Source organism: Jatropha curcas, chromosome 1 (assembly GCF_041381405.1).
Source record: "Jatropha curcas cultivar XTBG-Jc1 chromosome 1, XTBG_Jcur_1.0, whole genome shotgun sequence".
In the NCBI taxonomy this organism is placed as follows: domain Eukaryota; kingdom Viridiplantae; phylum Streptophyta; class Magnoliopsida; order Malpighiales; family Euphorbiaceae; genus Jatropha; species Jatropha curcas.
The window spans coordinates 31168182-31186520 of NC_143151.1; the positions used below are offsets into that span (position 1 = coordinate 31168182).

The 18339-nt window shown below is 33.7% G+C and overlaps 3 protein-coding genes across 13 annotated transcripts; 1 reads left to right on the forward strand and 2 right to left on the reverse strand.

Moving 5' to 3' along the window:
- Nucleotides 1–1742: 1742 nt before the first annotated feature.
- Nucleotides 1743–5351, reverse strand: LOC105634899 (Rubredoxin-like superfamily protein). The gene is made up of 6 exons (XM_012217849.4): nucleotides 4976–5351; nucleotides 4416–4501; nucleotides 4073–4123; nucleotides 3107–3173; nucleotides 2822–2901; nucleotides 1743–2092 (listed from the first exon to the last, which is right to left on the reverse strand). Exons 1-6 carry the CDS (start codon nucleotides 5124–5126, stop codon nucleotides 2030–2032), a joined length of 498 nt encoding a protein of 165 aa, XP_012073239.1. The 5' UTR covers nucleotides 5127–5351; the 3' UTR covers nucleotides 1743–2029.
- Nucleotides 5352–6195: 844 nt separating this feature from the next.
- On the reverse strand, nucleotides 6196–10422 carry UVR3 (DNA photolyase family protein). Of its 4 annotated transcripts, none has more exons than XM_012217850.4 (14): nucleotides 10000–10418; nucleotides 9830–9901; nucleotides 9619–9699; nucleotides 9196–9375; nucleotides 9038–9109; nucleotides 8690–8776; nucleotides 8384–8482; nucleotides 8214–8297; nucleotides 7710–7796; nucleotides 7533–7604; nucleotides 7341–7454; nucleotides 7093–7180; nucleotides 6907–7002; nucleotides 6196–6789 (listed from the first exon to the last, which is right to left on the reverse strand). In XM_012217850.4, exons 1-14 carry the CDS (start codon nucleotides 10345–10347, stop codon nucleotides 6614–6616), a joined length of 1656 nt encoding a protein of 551 aa, XP_012073240.1. In that variant the 5' UTR covers nucleotides 10348–10418; the 3' UTR covers nucleotides 6196–6613. The 4 variants fall into 4 exon arrangements, 2 of the variants coding, with proteins under 2 accessions (XP_012073240.1, XP_089579214.1); XR_016321353.1 differs by having other exon boundaries at nucleotides 6651–6789; nucleotides 6907–7020; nucleotides 7129–7180; nucleotides 7341–7399; nucleotides 10000–10422; XR_016321354.1 differs by having other exon boundaries at nucleotides 6748–6789; nucleotides 7341–7399; nucleotides 10000–10421.
- A 2135-nt stretch (nucleotides 10423–12557) lies between these two features.
- Nucleotides 12558–16856, forward strand: LOC149499376 (protein AGENET DOMAIN (AGD)-CONTAINING P1-like). 8 transcript variants are annotated; one of them, XR_016320614.1, is made up of 6 exons: nucleotides 12558–12715; nucleotides 13246–13678; nucleotides 14114–14383; nucleotides 15459–16062; nucleotides 16291–16407; nucleotides 16498–16856. XR_016320614.1 is itself a non-coding variant. In XM_089720692.1 (4 exons), the coding sequence occupies exons 2-4, from the start codon at nucleotides 13280–13282 to the stop codon at nucleotides 15558–15560; spliced, it is 771 nt and encodes a 256-aa protein (XP_089576818.1). In that variant the 5' UTR covers nucleotides 12558–12715; nucleotides 13246–13279; the 3' UTR covers nucleotides 15561–16856. The 8 variants fall into 8 exon arrangements, 3 of the variants coding, with proteins under 3 accessions (XP_089576818.1, XP_089576827.1, XP_089576816.1); XR_016320615.1 differs by having other exon boundaries at nucleotides 15459–15647; nucleotides 15977–16062; nucleotides 16291–16856; XR_016320611.1 differs by having other exon boundaries at nucleotides 15459–16407.
- Nucleotides 16857–18339: the final 1483 nt, after the last annotated feature.

An 18339-nucleotide genomic window follows, 5' to 3' on the forward strand; every position in this document is an offset into this window, starting at 1 on the left:
ATATATATATATATATATATATATATATATATATATATATTCAAAGAGTTGTCTTTTCCTTTCTTTTTTTTTTTTTCTCTTTTTCTCCAATTTTCTGGAGCGTCGTTAATGAAAGAAGAGTGAATCCAAACATTGCATGGGAGATTTAAAAAAGGAAAATGTGAAGAGCATATGATACCGTGTGTAAAGTAGCCAAAGAAAATGAATATGAAAATGAAAATTGGAATGTTATGGATTTGATGGATTGGACAAGTCGTGAAATAATTAGAGGAAACGTGATTCATCCAGAAAGGAAAAAAAAAAATATATATATATATATATTATAGATATATTAAAAATGAATGTTTCTTCTCCATCTCCATGTATTTGTTTCTCCATCATTATTATTATTTCCAGGGAATAATCATTACAATTTCTTAAGAATTTTGAATCAATTCCCTTTTTATTCTCTCCCAAATTCTTCCACAAGTTACTGATTTTGCACGGTCCCTTTTTTTTTCACTATTAATTATCTCTTCCTGCTAAATGTATTTTCCAAAACAATGTTATCACTTCTCTTTCTAAAGAATTTTGTGTTTATGTTTTTCTTAAGCTCGGCAAATGTGGGATTCACGTAAAGTCATACCGATGCTACTGATTTTTAGATTTTTAATCTCTCACCTTTGTTATTAAATTTTAAAATTTTACTTGAGAATGAAATCTATTTCCACTAATCTAAAACTTGCAAATTTAGAAAAAAAAAAAAAAATGGTGCTATAGGGTCCAATTAAACTAACAAAAGAATTTAGAAATCAATTGGAACCAGGAGAGGTTCTACAATCGGAGCATTTGTCCTGCTGATTTTTTATAATTTAGTGTAAAATTTTTTACATTTAATTATATGTAATTATATTAATTTATATTTATTTCACTAAAATTTTACCTTTTGCCTTTATTGAATTACTAATTTGATTTTCTAGATCAGTATTTGATTGGAAGACATAAAAATTTTTAATATGTCACATGTAACGATTGTAATGGAAATAAATATGAATTGTTAAACTTTGAATTAATCTGTTTTTCTTGAAAATTTATCATAAATATAAATAAAGTGAAAAAAAAATACTCTTATATTTTTTTCATTAATTGTATATGCGTGCATGCAAGTCGAATAATGCAAACACGTATGACAACGTATTCGACACATTTCGTTCGTGTCCGAATCTCAGTAGTGTCTTACATGACCAATACTTCTTAAATTCTAAACCAGGCAATTTTGGCTGTCAATACATCCTAATAATTTTTAGATCATGCTGATACTATCATGCACTCAATGGAACAATGCGGTAAAGAACATTACAGAAATGTTCCTTAATACTAAAAATAGAATAAAAAAAAAAAAAAAAAAAAAAAAAAAAAAAAAAAAAAACAAAAGAATAAAATGATACAACACAAGTTGGATTCTTGAAGGAAAAAAAAAAAAAAAGAATATCCCCTTGTGAGAACTCCGGGCTGTTCAGCTTCATTGCATCAATATCAACAGTATTATCCTGTCAATGGTAATATAACGACCAGTACCACCACCACCTCAAAACTCACTTTTGCAATGCCACTCCTCACTCCCTCCTTGCCCTTGATAAGCCTGTGACAAGACAAGAGAATAACACATGGCAGGATTCCAAATAGTTTGCATCGCCAGAATGTGAAATGGAAAATTCAAGTTTAAAGTTATGATTCCCTTTCAAGCTAAAAATAAAAACAAGTTTCGTGAAAGAATAGAAGAGTAGCCATCAATTATTTGGCAATGCATTAAAAGGAAACCTAACAAGATCCATATGGTTCCAACAGGTGACCACATCTGTGTCTACATTACCACAAAAAAGATATCATCCCATTTTTGCTGATAAACCAACAGCCATAAACATTAAAGGACCAATCAAAAACAAACAAGACATTAAGCTTTTTGAACTTTGACGCTGCACTGTATACTGGAAATTGTCTCATCATCTTCCCAAATTTTATTCCTCAAGGAAAAATTGAAAAGCTGCAATCAGTGATGATCTTCATCGTCACCATGTCCGTCTGGAGGTCCACCAGGGCCCACTACTTCCAGCTGTTATTCACCAATAAAATAATCAGGAAAATCCGCAATTCTGAATGCAACCTAGAAGTTTTCATTCAGGAATACAATAGCCACTTGGCCTATTCATCCAAAGCAATGTATCTTTCAGCGAATGTATTTAGTGATGATTTGCTTAAACATTAAACTGCATCGTGTTCAGCGAAAGCCAAAGATTTTTAGATGATGTGGTGTATTTGCATTACACTATTACAAGAGTAACTGAAAGGTTAACCCCAAAGCATCTGATTTTGTCCCACTGATTGAATATCTATACTTATCATTGATCAAACATGGATCACAAATACATAAATATCGTTAAGTAATTTATTGTATGAGTTTATTTTTCTTTGGTCGCTCATGCCATTTGTATTAAGCATCTGGTGAAACCGTATTGTGATGAGCAATTGGCCAACCATTGTGGCTATAAACCATCCCCATTTCCCCAACAATTCGATCAAAGGATGATCCAGCAAACAACTTTATTCCTCCCCAGACTAAGACATAGAGATCCACAATGCCCCATGTATATACATTACCTTAGGGGTAACGCCTCCAGGTAATTTATTATTTGTCTGTGTATTTGCATGTGTAGATGCGGCATGTTCAAATTTAGGCATAATTGTCATTATTCAAATCAGACTCAGGTCACACCAAACTAAATGTATAAACATATAAAATTCTACAAACTCCTAGCGGTTTCAGTTTTGATCTCCCACATACCACAAAGTACTGAGTGCACACTGGACATTCATGAGGCTTGCCTTTCTCCAGCCAAAACCAGACGACGTCGTGTTCATCCTCTGTAGCTCAAAAACATGCAAACCATGTCAAATTGATTGCCTTGTAATGCATAATTACTTTGGCTAGCAGAAGAATTGAAAGTGTGCTGAGACACAATCACCATCCCCCCCCCCCCCCCCCAAAAAAAAAAAAAAAAAAAAAAAAAGAAGAAAGAAAGAAAGAAAGAAAGAAAAGCAGAATTAAAGAGCACCAAAGAAAACACACCTCCTTCACCTCCAGGACAACCGACGATTCTCTTGTCATAGTAGGACTTGACAACAGCCGGTGCTTCCTAAAAATACAGCAAATGCATACAGATTAAAAATTAAACTTATATTCAAAGGTATTGTATTTATAGGCAAAAGATACATACAAACTGAAGGCAAAGTATGGAAAATTAAAAAATAATGATACATTTCAAAATAGTTGTTCTAGATGATATTCACAATAAATCCTGGAGATAACTTTGTTACTGCCAGGCATTGAAACTTATCCCTAAAGGAATAGTGCCATGAAATATCACTAGGTAATGATCAAAACTAATAAACAAACACAATGCAAACAGAAACCCAATCCCAAAACAAAATATTAGGGAGAAGCATTATTCCATATTCTATTTTGTGCAGAAGATATTCTTGTCCAGAAACTTGTGTTTAAAATGGACCATTTTGTGAAGACAATATCAAGGAGAGATTAGCTAGCCATTAAAGAAAAAAAACAAATAAAGGATTCTTTCTCATTACTATTAGATTGAAACATGACCATGGTATTGAGAGAAATTCATTGCTCATTCACTACAAAATTGGAAACAACAAAGTCTGAACACATAAGAAAATTCATTTACTAGAGGACAAGACCGTATCAGCATGCGGAATTGTTGACTAGAAGTATACAATACATAACTTCCAGAAAAAATAATCATTAGCAAGTGGACTGGTTACTCAGATTGGAAAAGACAAGCTTTGGCTCAGTTGGCATATGTGGATGTCTTATGTTTATTGGTTAGATGCATCACAAGACCAAAAGAAGGAGAAAATTAAACCACAATAAGGTCTAGTAGTTATAAGACAACTATGACACATAGATGACCACATAAAGCACTTAGTGGAAAGCAATCTCAGTAATCAGAGGCTACCAAAAAAAAAAAAAAAATGTCAGTCTTTTTTTTTTTTTGAATTGTAAACCACTAACCTTTGTGCCGAAGGGACCAACAGGATGGTTAATTTCAAGAATATCCTTTCCCTATTGACAATAAACCAAGAAAGTCAGAATAATATCTTAGTAATCAACAGCATCTTGTAATTAAATCATTTGGTTGATGTAAGAACTGAGAAAAGGAAAAATATAGTTTGAATTAATTTAGTCAATAGCAAACCAACCATTCAATTAAATGCAACTAAAACTACCACCAGTAGCTGCATTTAACTTCCATTTCTAAGAAACTTAAAAAAAAAAAAAAATCCAAGCAAGGCAAGTTGTTTCATTTCTTTTTCCTCTCCTTTATTTCATTTTCCCATAAAACAAAAATAACTACCTGAAGTTCAGCTTCAAGCTCCTCCCGCTCAGATCCAGTAGCAATAGGCATTATATCCTCAACCCTCTTCCCTACGGAACCACTTGCTACAAAACCAAAGACCAAAATTATTTACTCATTATATACAAGTGAAAACCAGCATACAAACACATGTATAGAAACTGCATTGTTCACCGTAGGTATTTCCAAACACAATTCAGTCTCAAACGGTCATATACACAAACAGGGAAAAACCCTCACTACCGAATTGTATATTATAAACATATTCACCTGCGTGTGCTTATAATTATCATTTTCAAACAATTTGAATTTGACACGACATTAGTAGCTAAAAGACTAAAAATCTCCCGTGAAAAACCTTTCTAAATGGACAATCATATCCATATCCCCTGGCTACATATCTACAAAAACAAATAACCAGTCTTATATCAATTTCAAAGGCACAGATATATAAAGAACACAAAACCAAATCAACAAATGAAAGAAATTCCAAATCCTATATACAGTACAATATGAACACATAAATATATGTATTTATAGGTGAAGATCTGAGAGAGAACCTGCGTCGGCATTAAAATAGCGATGGAAGAGAGAAGCGGAAGGCGATGGGGAAATGATGGACCGATTAGGAGATGCGAATCGGGCGGCGGCGGCGGCAGATCGGCAGGAGGCTAGGGTTTTGAGCTGTGAAGAAACTGCTCTTCTCCACATCGTCGTCGTCTTGGTAGTTTGGACTGTTGTGTTCTCTTGTGATCTGAGGTCACGCCCTGTATGTGACACAAATTCTTCTTTTCTTTTTCTGTGTTTAGACTCGGAGGCTAGAAATTTTGTTTCAGAGAAAACGGGAAAATGAGTTGGCAAAAGGACAAAATGGGAAGGGGCGGCGACGGGGTTTGGGGATTGACTCGGTACGTGAGGAATTTGAGGGTTTTACTTTTCCAACCTAGATTTTATTTTCTTTTAAAAATGAAAATCAAATAGTATAATTCTTTTTCTTCAATCTAATAATTGGGCTCGATAATCGTTAGGATAAACTGAGTTGGATTTTCCAACCACCGGATCAAATCAACTTGATTTGCTTAAATTGGATTTGGTATTTTACATAACTACATATATTTCAATTTTAATAGAGAAAATCAAAAATTTTTTTTAGTACAGATTGGTTTTTATTAACCAAAAACAGTTAAAATCGAAGTGAACCTAACCGGTTTGTTTCATTTATGTATACGTTTCAATTGTCTAATTTAATTTGAAAAAATAATTAAAATTACACAATTATAACTTAATTCAAAAATTCAATCCAAAAATTGAAAAGTTGAAACTCAAATGAAGGCGAGTTTTTGAGCTCTTTCCTCTATTTCTATTCAGCACTGTAAAACTTTGACTATTAGATTGATAAAGTTTGATACCTAATTAGTAATTAGAGATCGTAGATTTAGCTGTGGGTGATTTGTCGTTTAATCATAAATTTGTTCAAGGTGATGGCTGTGAAGTCCAATTCCACAATCAAATTATGCCCAAATAAAAAAAGAAAACATAGAAAGAATTCTTGTTTTGGGGTAGAAGAGACAAGTTATCTTAGTAACTTGCTTACTTTCATGATTCATGGCTGACGTGCTGTTCATTTGTCTTTTGTGTAGTTTGATGAGGGAAGATGTCGTTTGCTTAGTTAACGGAATTCCAAGAAAACACAGCACTTGAATTATTTGCTTGAACGCCAATCTCCAATATGTGAACCAAGACACCACTTCTACATATAAGCCCAGGAGAGTTTACTGCATTTGCTATAAAAGATTAGGCATTAATTATAAATAATTATGTAAACAACAATCTTGTTGACCTAATTAATGAACAAACTCACTGAATGCCATTCTACAGGATTACTAACAACCACAAATTAAGCATTTGCACACAAAATAATGGTCAGTATGATCAAAGTTAGAAGGCCAGTGAGGGTGAGAACACAAGTGTCATCCCCGGGAAGCTTACTTTGCTGGAACACTCAAAACCGTTACGCTCTACTTCTCTAGGTGTGTTACCTACAATTGATTCCTCCACAACTCCTATGCCTCTTGTTAATTATGAGTCAAGAACGAGAAGATTTCAGCTCCCAAAAATTTAGAATGATAATATGCAGGATATCTGCTTTTCGGCCAAAAGGGTTTGCAGTTAAAACAACATTTATTAGTTCACATAATCTATTTCTTTTGTTTCTGTCTAGTAATTTTGCGCTCTTGATCTTGATCTTGCTGTAGTTTTCTTTTTAAATTTCCCAAATCTTCTTCAGTCAGCTGGCCATTCAATTTTTGGTTCAATGCGTAAGCCTCTGCCAACTTTCTCTTACACTCTTTGCTAGCAGAATCATGAGAAACCACTGAAAGAAGTAAAGCATCGAACCAAAATGCGGGTGAAAAATAGGCCAGAGGAAAGGGTCAAATTGCAACAACAAAGGCAAAGATAAGTAGATTAGGAGTGCAGCTATATAACTAACCTGGTTTTGGATAATCTCTTCCAATTATGCACTTTGCTTTTGTTTGAACACTTAGTGGAGCTGTCCAAGGCTCATATATAAACTCCTTCGGCATGTCTGATGATTAACATTTGGCTATAAATAGGACGTAAAGAAGTACACAGACCGAAAATTATAAGATAGTCTGATAAGAACTCAAACATTTACCTTTCAATACAGGGAGAAAATGCCTTATATAATTACCATTTGGGTCGTACTTCTTTCCAAACGATATTGGCGAGTAGATACGATTATACTGTCAACAAAAGAGCTATCTCTAATATTAGAAATTTTAGCTATAGGCCATTCAATTGCAATAAACAATTAATGTTATTTCCAAGCAAAACGCACCCAGTGAGCTTAAGAAAAAGTTGAAAATGTTATCATGAAAACTTTTCTGCAAAAATGCTTCATACCTGATAAAAGAATGATGAACATGATAGCCACAGCCAATTTCCATTATTAATTGCCCAATCTGAATCAATCAAGAGCCGCTCAAAAACATCACGCCCTTTTTCCCAATGCACGAACTAGCAGCAGAGAGAATTCATGCCGACTAAGTAGGAAACTATGAAAAAGAAAAAAAAAAAGTCATGTTTGCCATATACCAGATCTCCACGAGTTAGAAAACATGCAACACAATGTCGCGCTAGATGGTGCATCCAACCCCACTTGCGAAGCTGCACAATCAGATATATCTAAGTTCAAACATACGTAAAGTAACAGCAAACTTAGCTAGGGCCATAAATTGAAAAATTAGTTATTAGTATAGCCACAGATCTCACCTGGACCATGATAGCATCTATCCAAGGGTATCCTGTTCTAGCATCTCTCCATGCAGCCAGCAATTCAGTATCTTCATTCCAAGGTATCTATATTGCAATGTAGTTATTTCACCAAGGCTCCATGATAGGTAACCCATGTTGGGATAAGAACGGCCATAAATGTGGAAATGAAGCGAATCAAAGCAACAATGAAAAATTCTTTTTTTTTGTGTGACTTCCGACATGCACAGAAATGGGAATAAAATAAGAAAGCCTCTCATATTACTAGTCAATGAAACCAGCTGTAGCTTTGTTTCTCGTTTACATAATTCCAGGTCAGAGTAGAAAACTTGTCATAACTGATTGAGCAAGCACAATTCCTTTTTCTGCTTGGAACAACTGGAAGTACTTAAAATAATTGACAAAGTCGTGATCCAAAATAAGACGGTAACATCGTTTCTGGTTGAAGCCCTGAGAAATTTACATGGTTCTATAAGGAGTCTTGTGTTGGTGTAGTATATTTACCTGCTTGCATATTCTATTATCCTTCATCTGATCAAAGTTAGGAGTGCCAAAAGCCACAGTGTAAAAGAAGTCTCGCCACAACAACTGCCATGGTTTGAAGCTAGACTTAGTTTAGTGCTATCTGCAGCAAGCCAAACACTATCAAATATGACGATGAAGTTAAAACTGACCTGGCCAACAAGTGAAACTGGTGGTGATGTGTGCTTTTTCACATTTCGATAAACATCTTGAAGACATTGGAAGAAGTATCTCGAAGAGAGACAGCCGAACTGCCAAACAAATTGCAGAAATTGGCAAGGAAAATGAAGAAATGATAAAAGAATCATTAGTACATGAGTGGGATTCAGCCAGATATTTCTAGTATCGATATTATAACCCTCACATTTATTATAAGAGATTCTAATAACCAATCTAAATTATCTGTTTGTAACTCGAGATGCTAAAAACCAATATAAATCATAACGTTTTTAACTCACTTTCAAATATGGCGATAGCACCGTGGTTGCGGGTTTTACAAATGCAGATGGGTCGCCCTTAGGTTTCTCAAAATTTGCTATCCATTCCTGCAATATGGAGAAAAAATATGAAAAAAAAAACTATCTTGGGATAGAAATTTCAGAAAGTAATGTGTATTATTGCATATTTGTTAATGCAATGTTTCAGAGTTAAACATCCAAAGGTATAATATTCTAGAGGACTACAATACCTCGGAAAAAAAGAATGAAGGTGTGAAGCAAATAAATTCATAACCCATTTATTTTGAAATCATCAGCTATAAATGAGAAACAAACGAAATTTTCTACATGATACAGAAAAAATCATACTTTGTCCTTGATTGATTCTCTTAAACTCTTCAGCGCTTCTGACTCACCACCTCTAAAAGGAGTCCATTCATCCTGCAAGACTAATTCCCACATTAGAAGCAGTTTCAGAAAAAAAGAATAAAAAGATGAAACAATCTTTACACGTTTTAGTTTCATACTTGTTCAACATCTCCATAACCAAGTTCTTCTACAGTTGGAACTTCTGAAATCTCACAGCTCCCAACATCTCCAACAGGGGGAAGTGAGGAAATCGAGATTGAGAGAGGGGATGATGCCCATGACGGTTCTCCAGCAACTTTTAGAAATGATTGGTAAGTCAGCGGTGGTTTTCCTCCATTCTTTTAGAGAAAATCATTGGAAAAGAGAAAACTAGCCAAAATTAGCGTAGAAAAATGTTGATTTGTACTTAATTAAGTACAACATATAGTTCTTAATAATTTGTACTCAATTAAGTACAAATTAAGTACAAATCATTGTACTTAAATTATTGTAATTAATAATTTAATGATTCATCAAAACCAGTACAAAAGTATGTCAAAAAATTGTTCCGCAATAATTTAAGGATGTCATAATTCCATTACCTTTTGTATGATATCTGCAGGATTAAAAAGAGTATGACTCACTGGAGAGAAAACTTCAATTCCAACAGAAGAAGCAAAGTCCTTAAGGAAAAAAAAAAAAAAAAATTTCTTACCAGCTAATAAAAATTACAAGGTCACATTTTTATATGCAACCAATACTGTAAAATTAGCTTATTAAAGGACAGTAATTAATTTAGTGCTTTGTGGTTACCTTCACTTTAACATCTAAAGCTTGGTAATATGGATCAGTATCATATTCAAAGCAAACCCTTTTCACGTCCCACTACATAACAACAAAAAGTGATCAAACAAGCAAAATTTCTTCATGGGTAAAAAAAAAAAGGGGAAAAAAAAAGCATTGAGATAGATAAAGGCTCTTACTTCCTTCAAGCAGCTAATCAAAACCTGGCTAGGCTCACCCTTCAAGACCAGCAATTTCGAGCCAAGCTTCTTGAGGCTTAAATCAAGATCAGCAAGACTTTCCAACAAGAACTTAATGCGATTGAGGCCAGCTCGAGTGGACCCGGGAGAGAATGCGTTCGGATCAGGCTTCATGTAATGCGGATCAATTACAAAAACTGGGTAAACAAAATTGGACCCTTTTGAAGCATACTCGAGAGCCGGGTTATCGTGGATCCGAAGGCCCTTACGAAACCACATAAGAGTAGATGACCCGGAAGGCATTGTTAATGGATACTGAGGTCTAGAGAGGGAAAGTGATAATCGCATAACCTGTTTGAGAAGAGAGAGACAGAGGGAAATTAGGAGGGAAGGGAAGTTATTGGAGCGGTTAATATGGCGCCACGTTGTGGGTTTAAAAGTGCGAGACGTTAAATGTTAACTTGTGCGGTTGAAAGTCAGGAACTTCAACGACGTCGTATGATGATTATCTAGGGGCTGGAGGAGTAAGGTGTTGTACAACCATTGCGGGAGAGAGGAGACAAAAATTAGTCTTCTTCCTTTATGTACTCCTCAACTAAGCAATCCCCAAACTTTCACTCCAGTAACAAAACTTGTAATCTTTCTCACGATGTAACTTTCTTCAATTTCACAATAAAATCTCCAATAATACTCTACATGTTCGGTTTTAGCAAACAAACTCAACAGTTTATATTAGAACTATATTTGTATGTGGTGACTTAGAAGTTTGCTCGACTTCAAGTATGTGAGCACGAACATTTTTTGTATGTTGGCCAGCTTTTATACAATCCTGCACCCTACGTTTTAAATAATAGCCTTTATATCAATATTACACTGGGATAACTTTTTTATTTTAATGAACAAATTGAGTGCCCTTCTTTAATGGACTAAGCGTATGAAGAAGATAAGTTCATGATGGTTGAGACCAAGTTTTCTTCTTACTACGGTCTTATTTTCGAAAATGATATAATTATATTGAAATATTTTAATTTAAAATTGAAAAGACTCTTGCAATCCTACAAAATTTTGGTTAATAAATATGTCATTAGAATAATCTTTTAGTGAGTTGGCTTTTTTTAACTATTAATTATGTATTTTAAGCTGATTATGGGTATTGCATTGGCAAAAATATTCATTATGTTTAACCACCTCTTTAATGCTTGTGCTCTTTTTGCTTTCTCTAAATTGAAATCAACTAGTAGTTTATAAAGAAAAAAAACTCCAAAACTTAATTGATGAAATTAACTGTTGTTTGAGTTTCTACTGGCTCTCAGTTATATGAATCAATTCAACCAAACATCCTCTCAAAGAAAACAAATTAAATTAAAACAATTATTCTTTATTAATGAGTTTATTATTTTTATCAAATTATTTGTTTCTCATTCAAAATAAGACCACAAATTCTATGTTATAAATTATTGGGAATTTTTTAAATTACGACCGTTTTTTTAATGTTAACATACAAATATATTTTAGTATTTTAATTTTAAGTAACGTACATGCCAGGATAGACTGAAGCTATGAGTTTCAAAGTCAGCTTAGAACAAATTTGAAAAGTCAAATAGTACCATCTAATTCTTTTGAAAAACAAAAAGATAAAAATTTATAAATTCCTTTTTAAAGATTAAAGAAAGATCAGAAGGAGACTTTGTGATTGACCCTATGACCCATGCAAATGTGTTTTCTAAAATCAATATATTGTACTTTTTGTCAAAACTATGCTATATTATATATTTTTTTTTCTAATAAAGAGTTTTTTTCAATTAAAAAAATTATCATCGTTTACTAGAAGTGAGCATTCTGTTGATTCAGACAATTTGGATCAAATTAATTGAATTATTTTTTAAATTAATCAAATTTAATTGAATTTTATATTTGATCGAATTTAATTAAATCAAATTGAAAAAATTAATTTTTACAATTAATTGTGCCAAAATAAATGGAAATGAAAAATAAATTCATCCATCGACTTTGGTAAAATATTTTATTAATTGTTTTAACCAAATTAATCATTATATTTTAATTAAAAATCCTATTTGTTTTCTAATTTTAAACATGTTGCATTGTTTTCTTTTATATTAATTTAATTAATACGATTAGATTTAGCTTCAATCGCATCATTATTGAAAAAATCCAAGTTTAGTAACTGAATCAAAAATTAAATTCGAATTTACCAAATAAATTGATCAAAGTGATTGCTCATTTTTGTTGAATTACTATTAAAGGAGATGACTACTCTTACTCTTACTGGCTAATTAATATTGTTATTCCCATCTATTAAATCAAATAAAAAAAAAGTTTGAAAAAAAAAAAACACATTGGAAAATATAAATACTCGTTTCTTTTGACCAAAGATATTCAAATATTATTTATTAATTTCTACCAAAAGAATAGACGGTAATATGAAATATGGATCCATTGGCAACCAAATATTTTATAGTCGATTTTATAATTTATTTTGTACAACCCTTAAGTACGCTGACGTGGACGAGTCTGATTAGTTCCACAGCCACCACAAGATAAACCGCCTACTACTTCCGTAATTACCAAGAGATGACACGATAACCGTCAGATAATCCTAAACCCTAACTCAAATACCTTTCAGAAACTTAACAATCGCTTCATTCACTCAAATAAATTTCTCTGATTGTGTAGAAATCTAATTCGAAGCACGAAGGTCAGTAAGATCTCTCTTTCTGCATGTGTATTCAATTCAATCGTCTCGTTTAATTCTCAAAACATAAATTGTTAATTGCTCTTTTACATTTTAAATTTCTGCTAATTATTTCTAGGGTTTGTGTTGAATTGCATAATTTGTTAGGGTTTTATCTTGCATAATATTTTGCGATGATATGCTTTTGATATTTTAGCGTTTATGCTTTGTACAGTGTATGATTAATTTGTCTATATAGTAAAATTGTTTCTAGTGTTTATATGAATTATTTTTAGGTTTTCTGGGATTAATGTTAAATTAGTTTTTAGGTTTTAGTTTTGTTTTCTGCTGACGTATTTTTCCCTATCTTCCTCTATCTATTGGTTTATATTGCTAATACTTTTTTTTATCCTATACTTAATAATACTTGTTTTTCTATTATTGCATAATTTCTTTACATTTGTCTGCCTTTATTTTTCAGTTGCTGCAGTATTGATAGATTTCTATTTCTTTTGCAACAAAGAGCTGATCTTTAAATTGTTATGTCATGGCAGGTTGGTTTTCTGTCTTTGTTTAATCATAGCCACCATGAGATTCAAGAAAGGAAGTAAGGTAGAGGTATTTAGCAAAAAAGAGGTCTCTACTGGTGCTTGGCTATGTGCTGAAATAATATCTGGCAATGGACACACGTATAGCGTCAAGTATGGTTCGTTTCTGGTGAGTAATGAAGCAGTTGTGGAAAGGGTGCCTAGAAAGGCAATTAGGCCTTGCCCACCTCCTATGCAAGGGGTGTATACTTGGGTTCCTGGTAATCTTGTTGAGGCTTTTCACAATCTCGCCTGGAAAACAGCAAGAATTGTGAAGGTTATGGGTATGAACTACTTTTTTGTTAGAATACTTGGATCATCCAAAGGTTTGCGGGTCCATAAGTCTCATCTGAGGGTTCGACAGTGCTGGCAAGATGGCAAATGGTTTGTGATTGGAAAGGTAATATTTTCAATTCTAACTTGTCTGTACATATTTGCTGTTGTTGGGAATAGTGGAAAGCTTCTGTCACTTGTTTGCATATATCGGTGAAAGTCCTGTCCTTGAAAATGCCCTCTTGCTTTACAACCTAACTGTCACTATCTAGCAAGTATTCAGCACTTTGATTTGTTGGACCTCTTTACTGATTAGTGGTTTTGTTCTAAACTGTGGCTTGCTTGTTGGTCATTGTTTATTGTTGGCAGAGATTAAATGCTTGCAGCTCATTGATAGGTTGTGATACATTTTTCTTGAGATTCTCAATATGGGAATTTTATCACCTTAGTTCGAATGTATTCTTCATGCCTTGTGATTCAAATTATCATATAATCATTTCATGTCATTGTAACTAGTTATAATTTACATCTTCTAATTATTGTTGATGGGATTTTGAAACAGGGTCCGGAGCATGGCGCCATGCCTATGGATAAAAGACAATCATATGCGTGGATAAAGCAATATGTTGGAGATGATTCCAGTCTGGTGGAGAAAATGACTGACATTCCAAAGTCTTGTGTGGTTTCAACTAGAACATTGAAGAGAGGATCACCATTTGGCCTGTATGATCTAGATGCTAATTCAGTAGCTGCTCAAAAGAAGAGACTGATTATAAAAGATGGTAGCCATCAACAAATTTTTTCATTACACGAATCTCCAACTTATGAAAAGGTAGATGCAGTTGTTTATCCAAATGAATTATTGGGTGAAAATCATGTGCATTCTTCTCATAATATTCCTACGGCTCAATTTTCTAGAATGGATGAAATTAGGGGAACTGATAGTTCTCTTGTAGAGTCCTCATTATATTTACATACTGATGATTGTGCATCCTCTGTTGCTAGTTCTAGTTCTATGAGCAATGGTGGACACAACTCAGCCTTTAGGTTTTCTAGACAGCACAGTAAGAATTTAGAGGATTACTATAGTGATGCTGAATCATCTTCTGGAGAGGGTTATGAGAAAGAAGGATGTTCACTTTCACCAGATGAGCAATCGGGGGTAGAATTCCATAGGTCAGAATTACTAAAATATTTTTGTGCAATTGAGGATTTATATGCTTCAGGGCCTTTGACATGGGAAGATGAAGCAAGATTGACAAATCTACGTCATATGCTTCATATTTCAGATGATGAACATTTGATGGTGCTAAGAAATTTGATACCTGCTAATAGTACACTTCTTTTCAGCTTTAGAGATTAGGCTTTTTTTTTTTCTCTTTCTTCTTCTTCTTCTTCTATCACTCTTCAATATCTTTTCCCCATTGATATCAAGATGATGTACAGGATTCAAATAGTATGGAAGAAATTGTACAATGTAGATCTCATTTGTGTATATTTTGATTTAAGAAGTTCCCATACTTAATTCATTATTTTCATTAATGCTTTCTTTTATTTTATTTATTTGGCTGGATGTGGATTAGAAATTTCCTTACTGTGAACTGTGATTTACAGTTGAAGTTATTGTTCTAATGGGAATTTATCTTATTGCTATTCTCGATTTTTCCAGTTTACTGAACTTGTTTATTGAGATCCAATGTGTTGACTGGCTATGTCCTTTGCAAGTTCAACAAAATTGATTCTCAGTACTTATGAGATGAACAATTGACAATGCTTTGCATGAGGTGCTTTTGATATTCAAGAGGTGGCTTTATCAAGATTTAGCCACATTTTTTTCTTTTCGCTGATCATTTCTATGGGATTTTTTCATCAAACCGTTTTCATATTCTGTTACATATGGTGTCTAGCAGCATGGTGATGAATATGCTGATGCTTCACCAGTGCATATCATGGCCAATGTGGGAGGCTTGCTTACTTGTTTGCAGAGGCCTCAAGATGATGATTCATAGAGTAAAGCTTATACTGGGCATAGATTGTTGGGCAACATCCACACTTGATTTCCTACAGAAACTTGTGGCTGGCTGCCCTGGCCTTTGGTATTATCTTTTAATTATCTGTTTTATTTTAATACCATTATCTGTCAAAATTTAATGGTGTTAACACAACATCATCATACCATGTTAATGAAAATAAAATGGCCTTAATCGTGGCGGGTTAAAACAATGGTAATCAAAATCATGATATAGAAGCATGCTGCTGCATTTAATTCCAACGTAAGGGATGCTCTTTTTCTGGTTTGCTATCTGAACTCTTCAATTGTTTGGATAATCTGTCGTTTTATGCTTTTTGCTTTTATATGATGAACATTCCATTTGTAGTGCACTTCAGTTTCTTTAGCACGCCTTAAGACTTTGGAATTGGACAGAGTTTAGGCTGATTATTATGCTGATGCTTCACAAGGATATGTGGCCATTTCCAAGACTTCTATAAATTGTTTCTAGAAGTCTCCAGGTGATGACGCATGACATTTACCACTGTACTTCTGTTACACTTACGAGAAACATCTCTAATTGATTTCCTATATAAATTCTCAAGACTTCTATAATTATTAATGATTAATAAAAAATCAACATTTCATAATATAGTATATATGTAGCATTGGTTGATGCTGATTTTGTGTATCCTCTGATGGTACTTGTGTGGCTGCAATATCATTTGCAATCTGCCATGGTGTACTAGTATATTCTTTGGTGGACAATGATGGAAGAAAGAAGGATGCCTGCTTCCCGCAGTGATAAATTAAGTATACTGGTGCAAGAAACATGCCCGGCACACCACCATTTGAACTCTGGAGAAGTAAAGTTAAAAGAATTTTGTTGAAGTTGATTAGTAAAGCTTTTCCCTGGAAGTTTAGATTATGTTTATGCTTTATCGTTATTATTACAGTGTTTTATGGAATCAACAATATTGATATCAAAATGCAAGATTTGCAGCTTCTGATGTTGGCCATATGTATCTTCTGCGCATCAGAACTTTCACCAGGAGATAAGCTTCTCATTTTCATTCTCTCTATGCTAAATGGATCTATAAGTTTCGAGAAATGGCCAATTACATAGTTCCATTTCTGTAAAAATGGAAGTATTATGTAATACTAAAAGTTACTGGTTTATGCACGTTTTGATTAAATATTCTACTGTGTTTGTTGCTTAAACTAGAGTTTCAACTGAACATGAATTCAGTGATCATTATTTGTACTTTCTAATTTGATACGGAAAAACATTGGTAATAGTGTTTGTAATTATTCACGGTACTCGATCTTTGGTTTTTGCAACCAAGTTAGTTCTTTACTTTTTTTAGTATATTACCAGTTCATTTGTAATTGGTGGACAGTTGCTGGGTGCTGCTATCTGTTACATTATTCTGTGTTTTCCCAGGTATCAAATTAATCAATTAAGTATCTAGTTTGTTTTGTGGCTTGAGAGACTTAACTTAAATCAATTAGATGTAAATGTTTCCCGTGTTTAATTGTGGGCACATTCGATCAATGCCTGAAGGTATGCATTTTAACGCACATCATTATGTGCAGGATGATAAAAACGTACTAAAATGTTAAGAGTTCCCAAATTAAAAGGTCTAATGCATAAATTTGATAATATTTGCGGCAGTGCAGGATTGAACCTTGTAGTTTAAGGGGTCATAAAAAGAATCGGTCAAAGAATCGGTCAAAGTTCAAGTCTGATTATCAGTGGCTCAGTGCTTTTAGGTAGACATGGACATTTTATGGTCTGGGCTCATATTTATGGGCCTGGTGAATCCAAGCCCATTTTCAGATTCAGTGTAACTTTACGAACACCGGGGCCTAAGGATTGCTTTGGCTTTTAAAGAGATCAAAGCATTTTGAACCTGCTTCTTTGCTTACTGAGTGGGTGAGGAATTAATTAAATGAAAATCTAGACCATGAAGAAGACTCAGAAGAGCAGTCCTTTTATAGAATGATGTGAACTTCCAATATCAATTCAGAGACTTACCATATATTGGTTGCTATACCTGTGAATAGAAACAGATTGGCTGCAGAAACTAGATATATTATCCATGGATAATAACGGTGGCTGCAATTTACCAGATAATAATTTCCAAGTCTTGAATGCTGACCTCGTTAAGGGAATTAAGTCAGATCAATCATCAAGCTCTACACCACGGATTCCAGAGGCTCCATCTGTGCTGCATGCCATCCAGTATTTCCACCAACACCTTCAACCAAAAGTGTACTCCTTTGGTCCTATCCACCATGGTAGATATGATCTTCAATGGGGAGAGGAGATGAAGCACAAGCTAGCGGCTCAGTTTATTAGTGATTATGAACTCGATGCGAGTTCCAAATATGACAAAATCTTGAAGCAGATACGAAATTTCAGGGAGTGTTATGGTAAGGATGTGACGGAGCGATACGATGATCAGCAGCTTAGCCGGATATTTTTTGTGGATGGATGTGCATTGCTATTCTATGTAATTTGCTGCACAAGTGATGACTTGTATAGATTAAGGACTCTGAACATCACTGCAATCTTGTCTCACAATGATCTTTTCCTTCTGGAGAACAACTTCCTTATGGTCTACTAGAAATATTAAGGGAAGGGGCTCAAACAGGCAAAGGTATGTATAATGATGTTATATGCCTGTATATATATATATATATATATATATATATATATATATATATATATATATATATATATATATATATATTCCATTTCAGCGATATTTTCTAGTATCCTGTTAACATTTTTG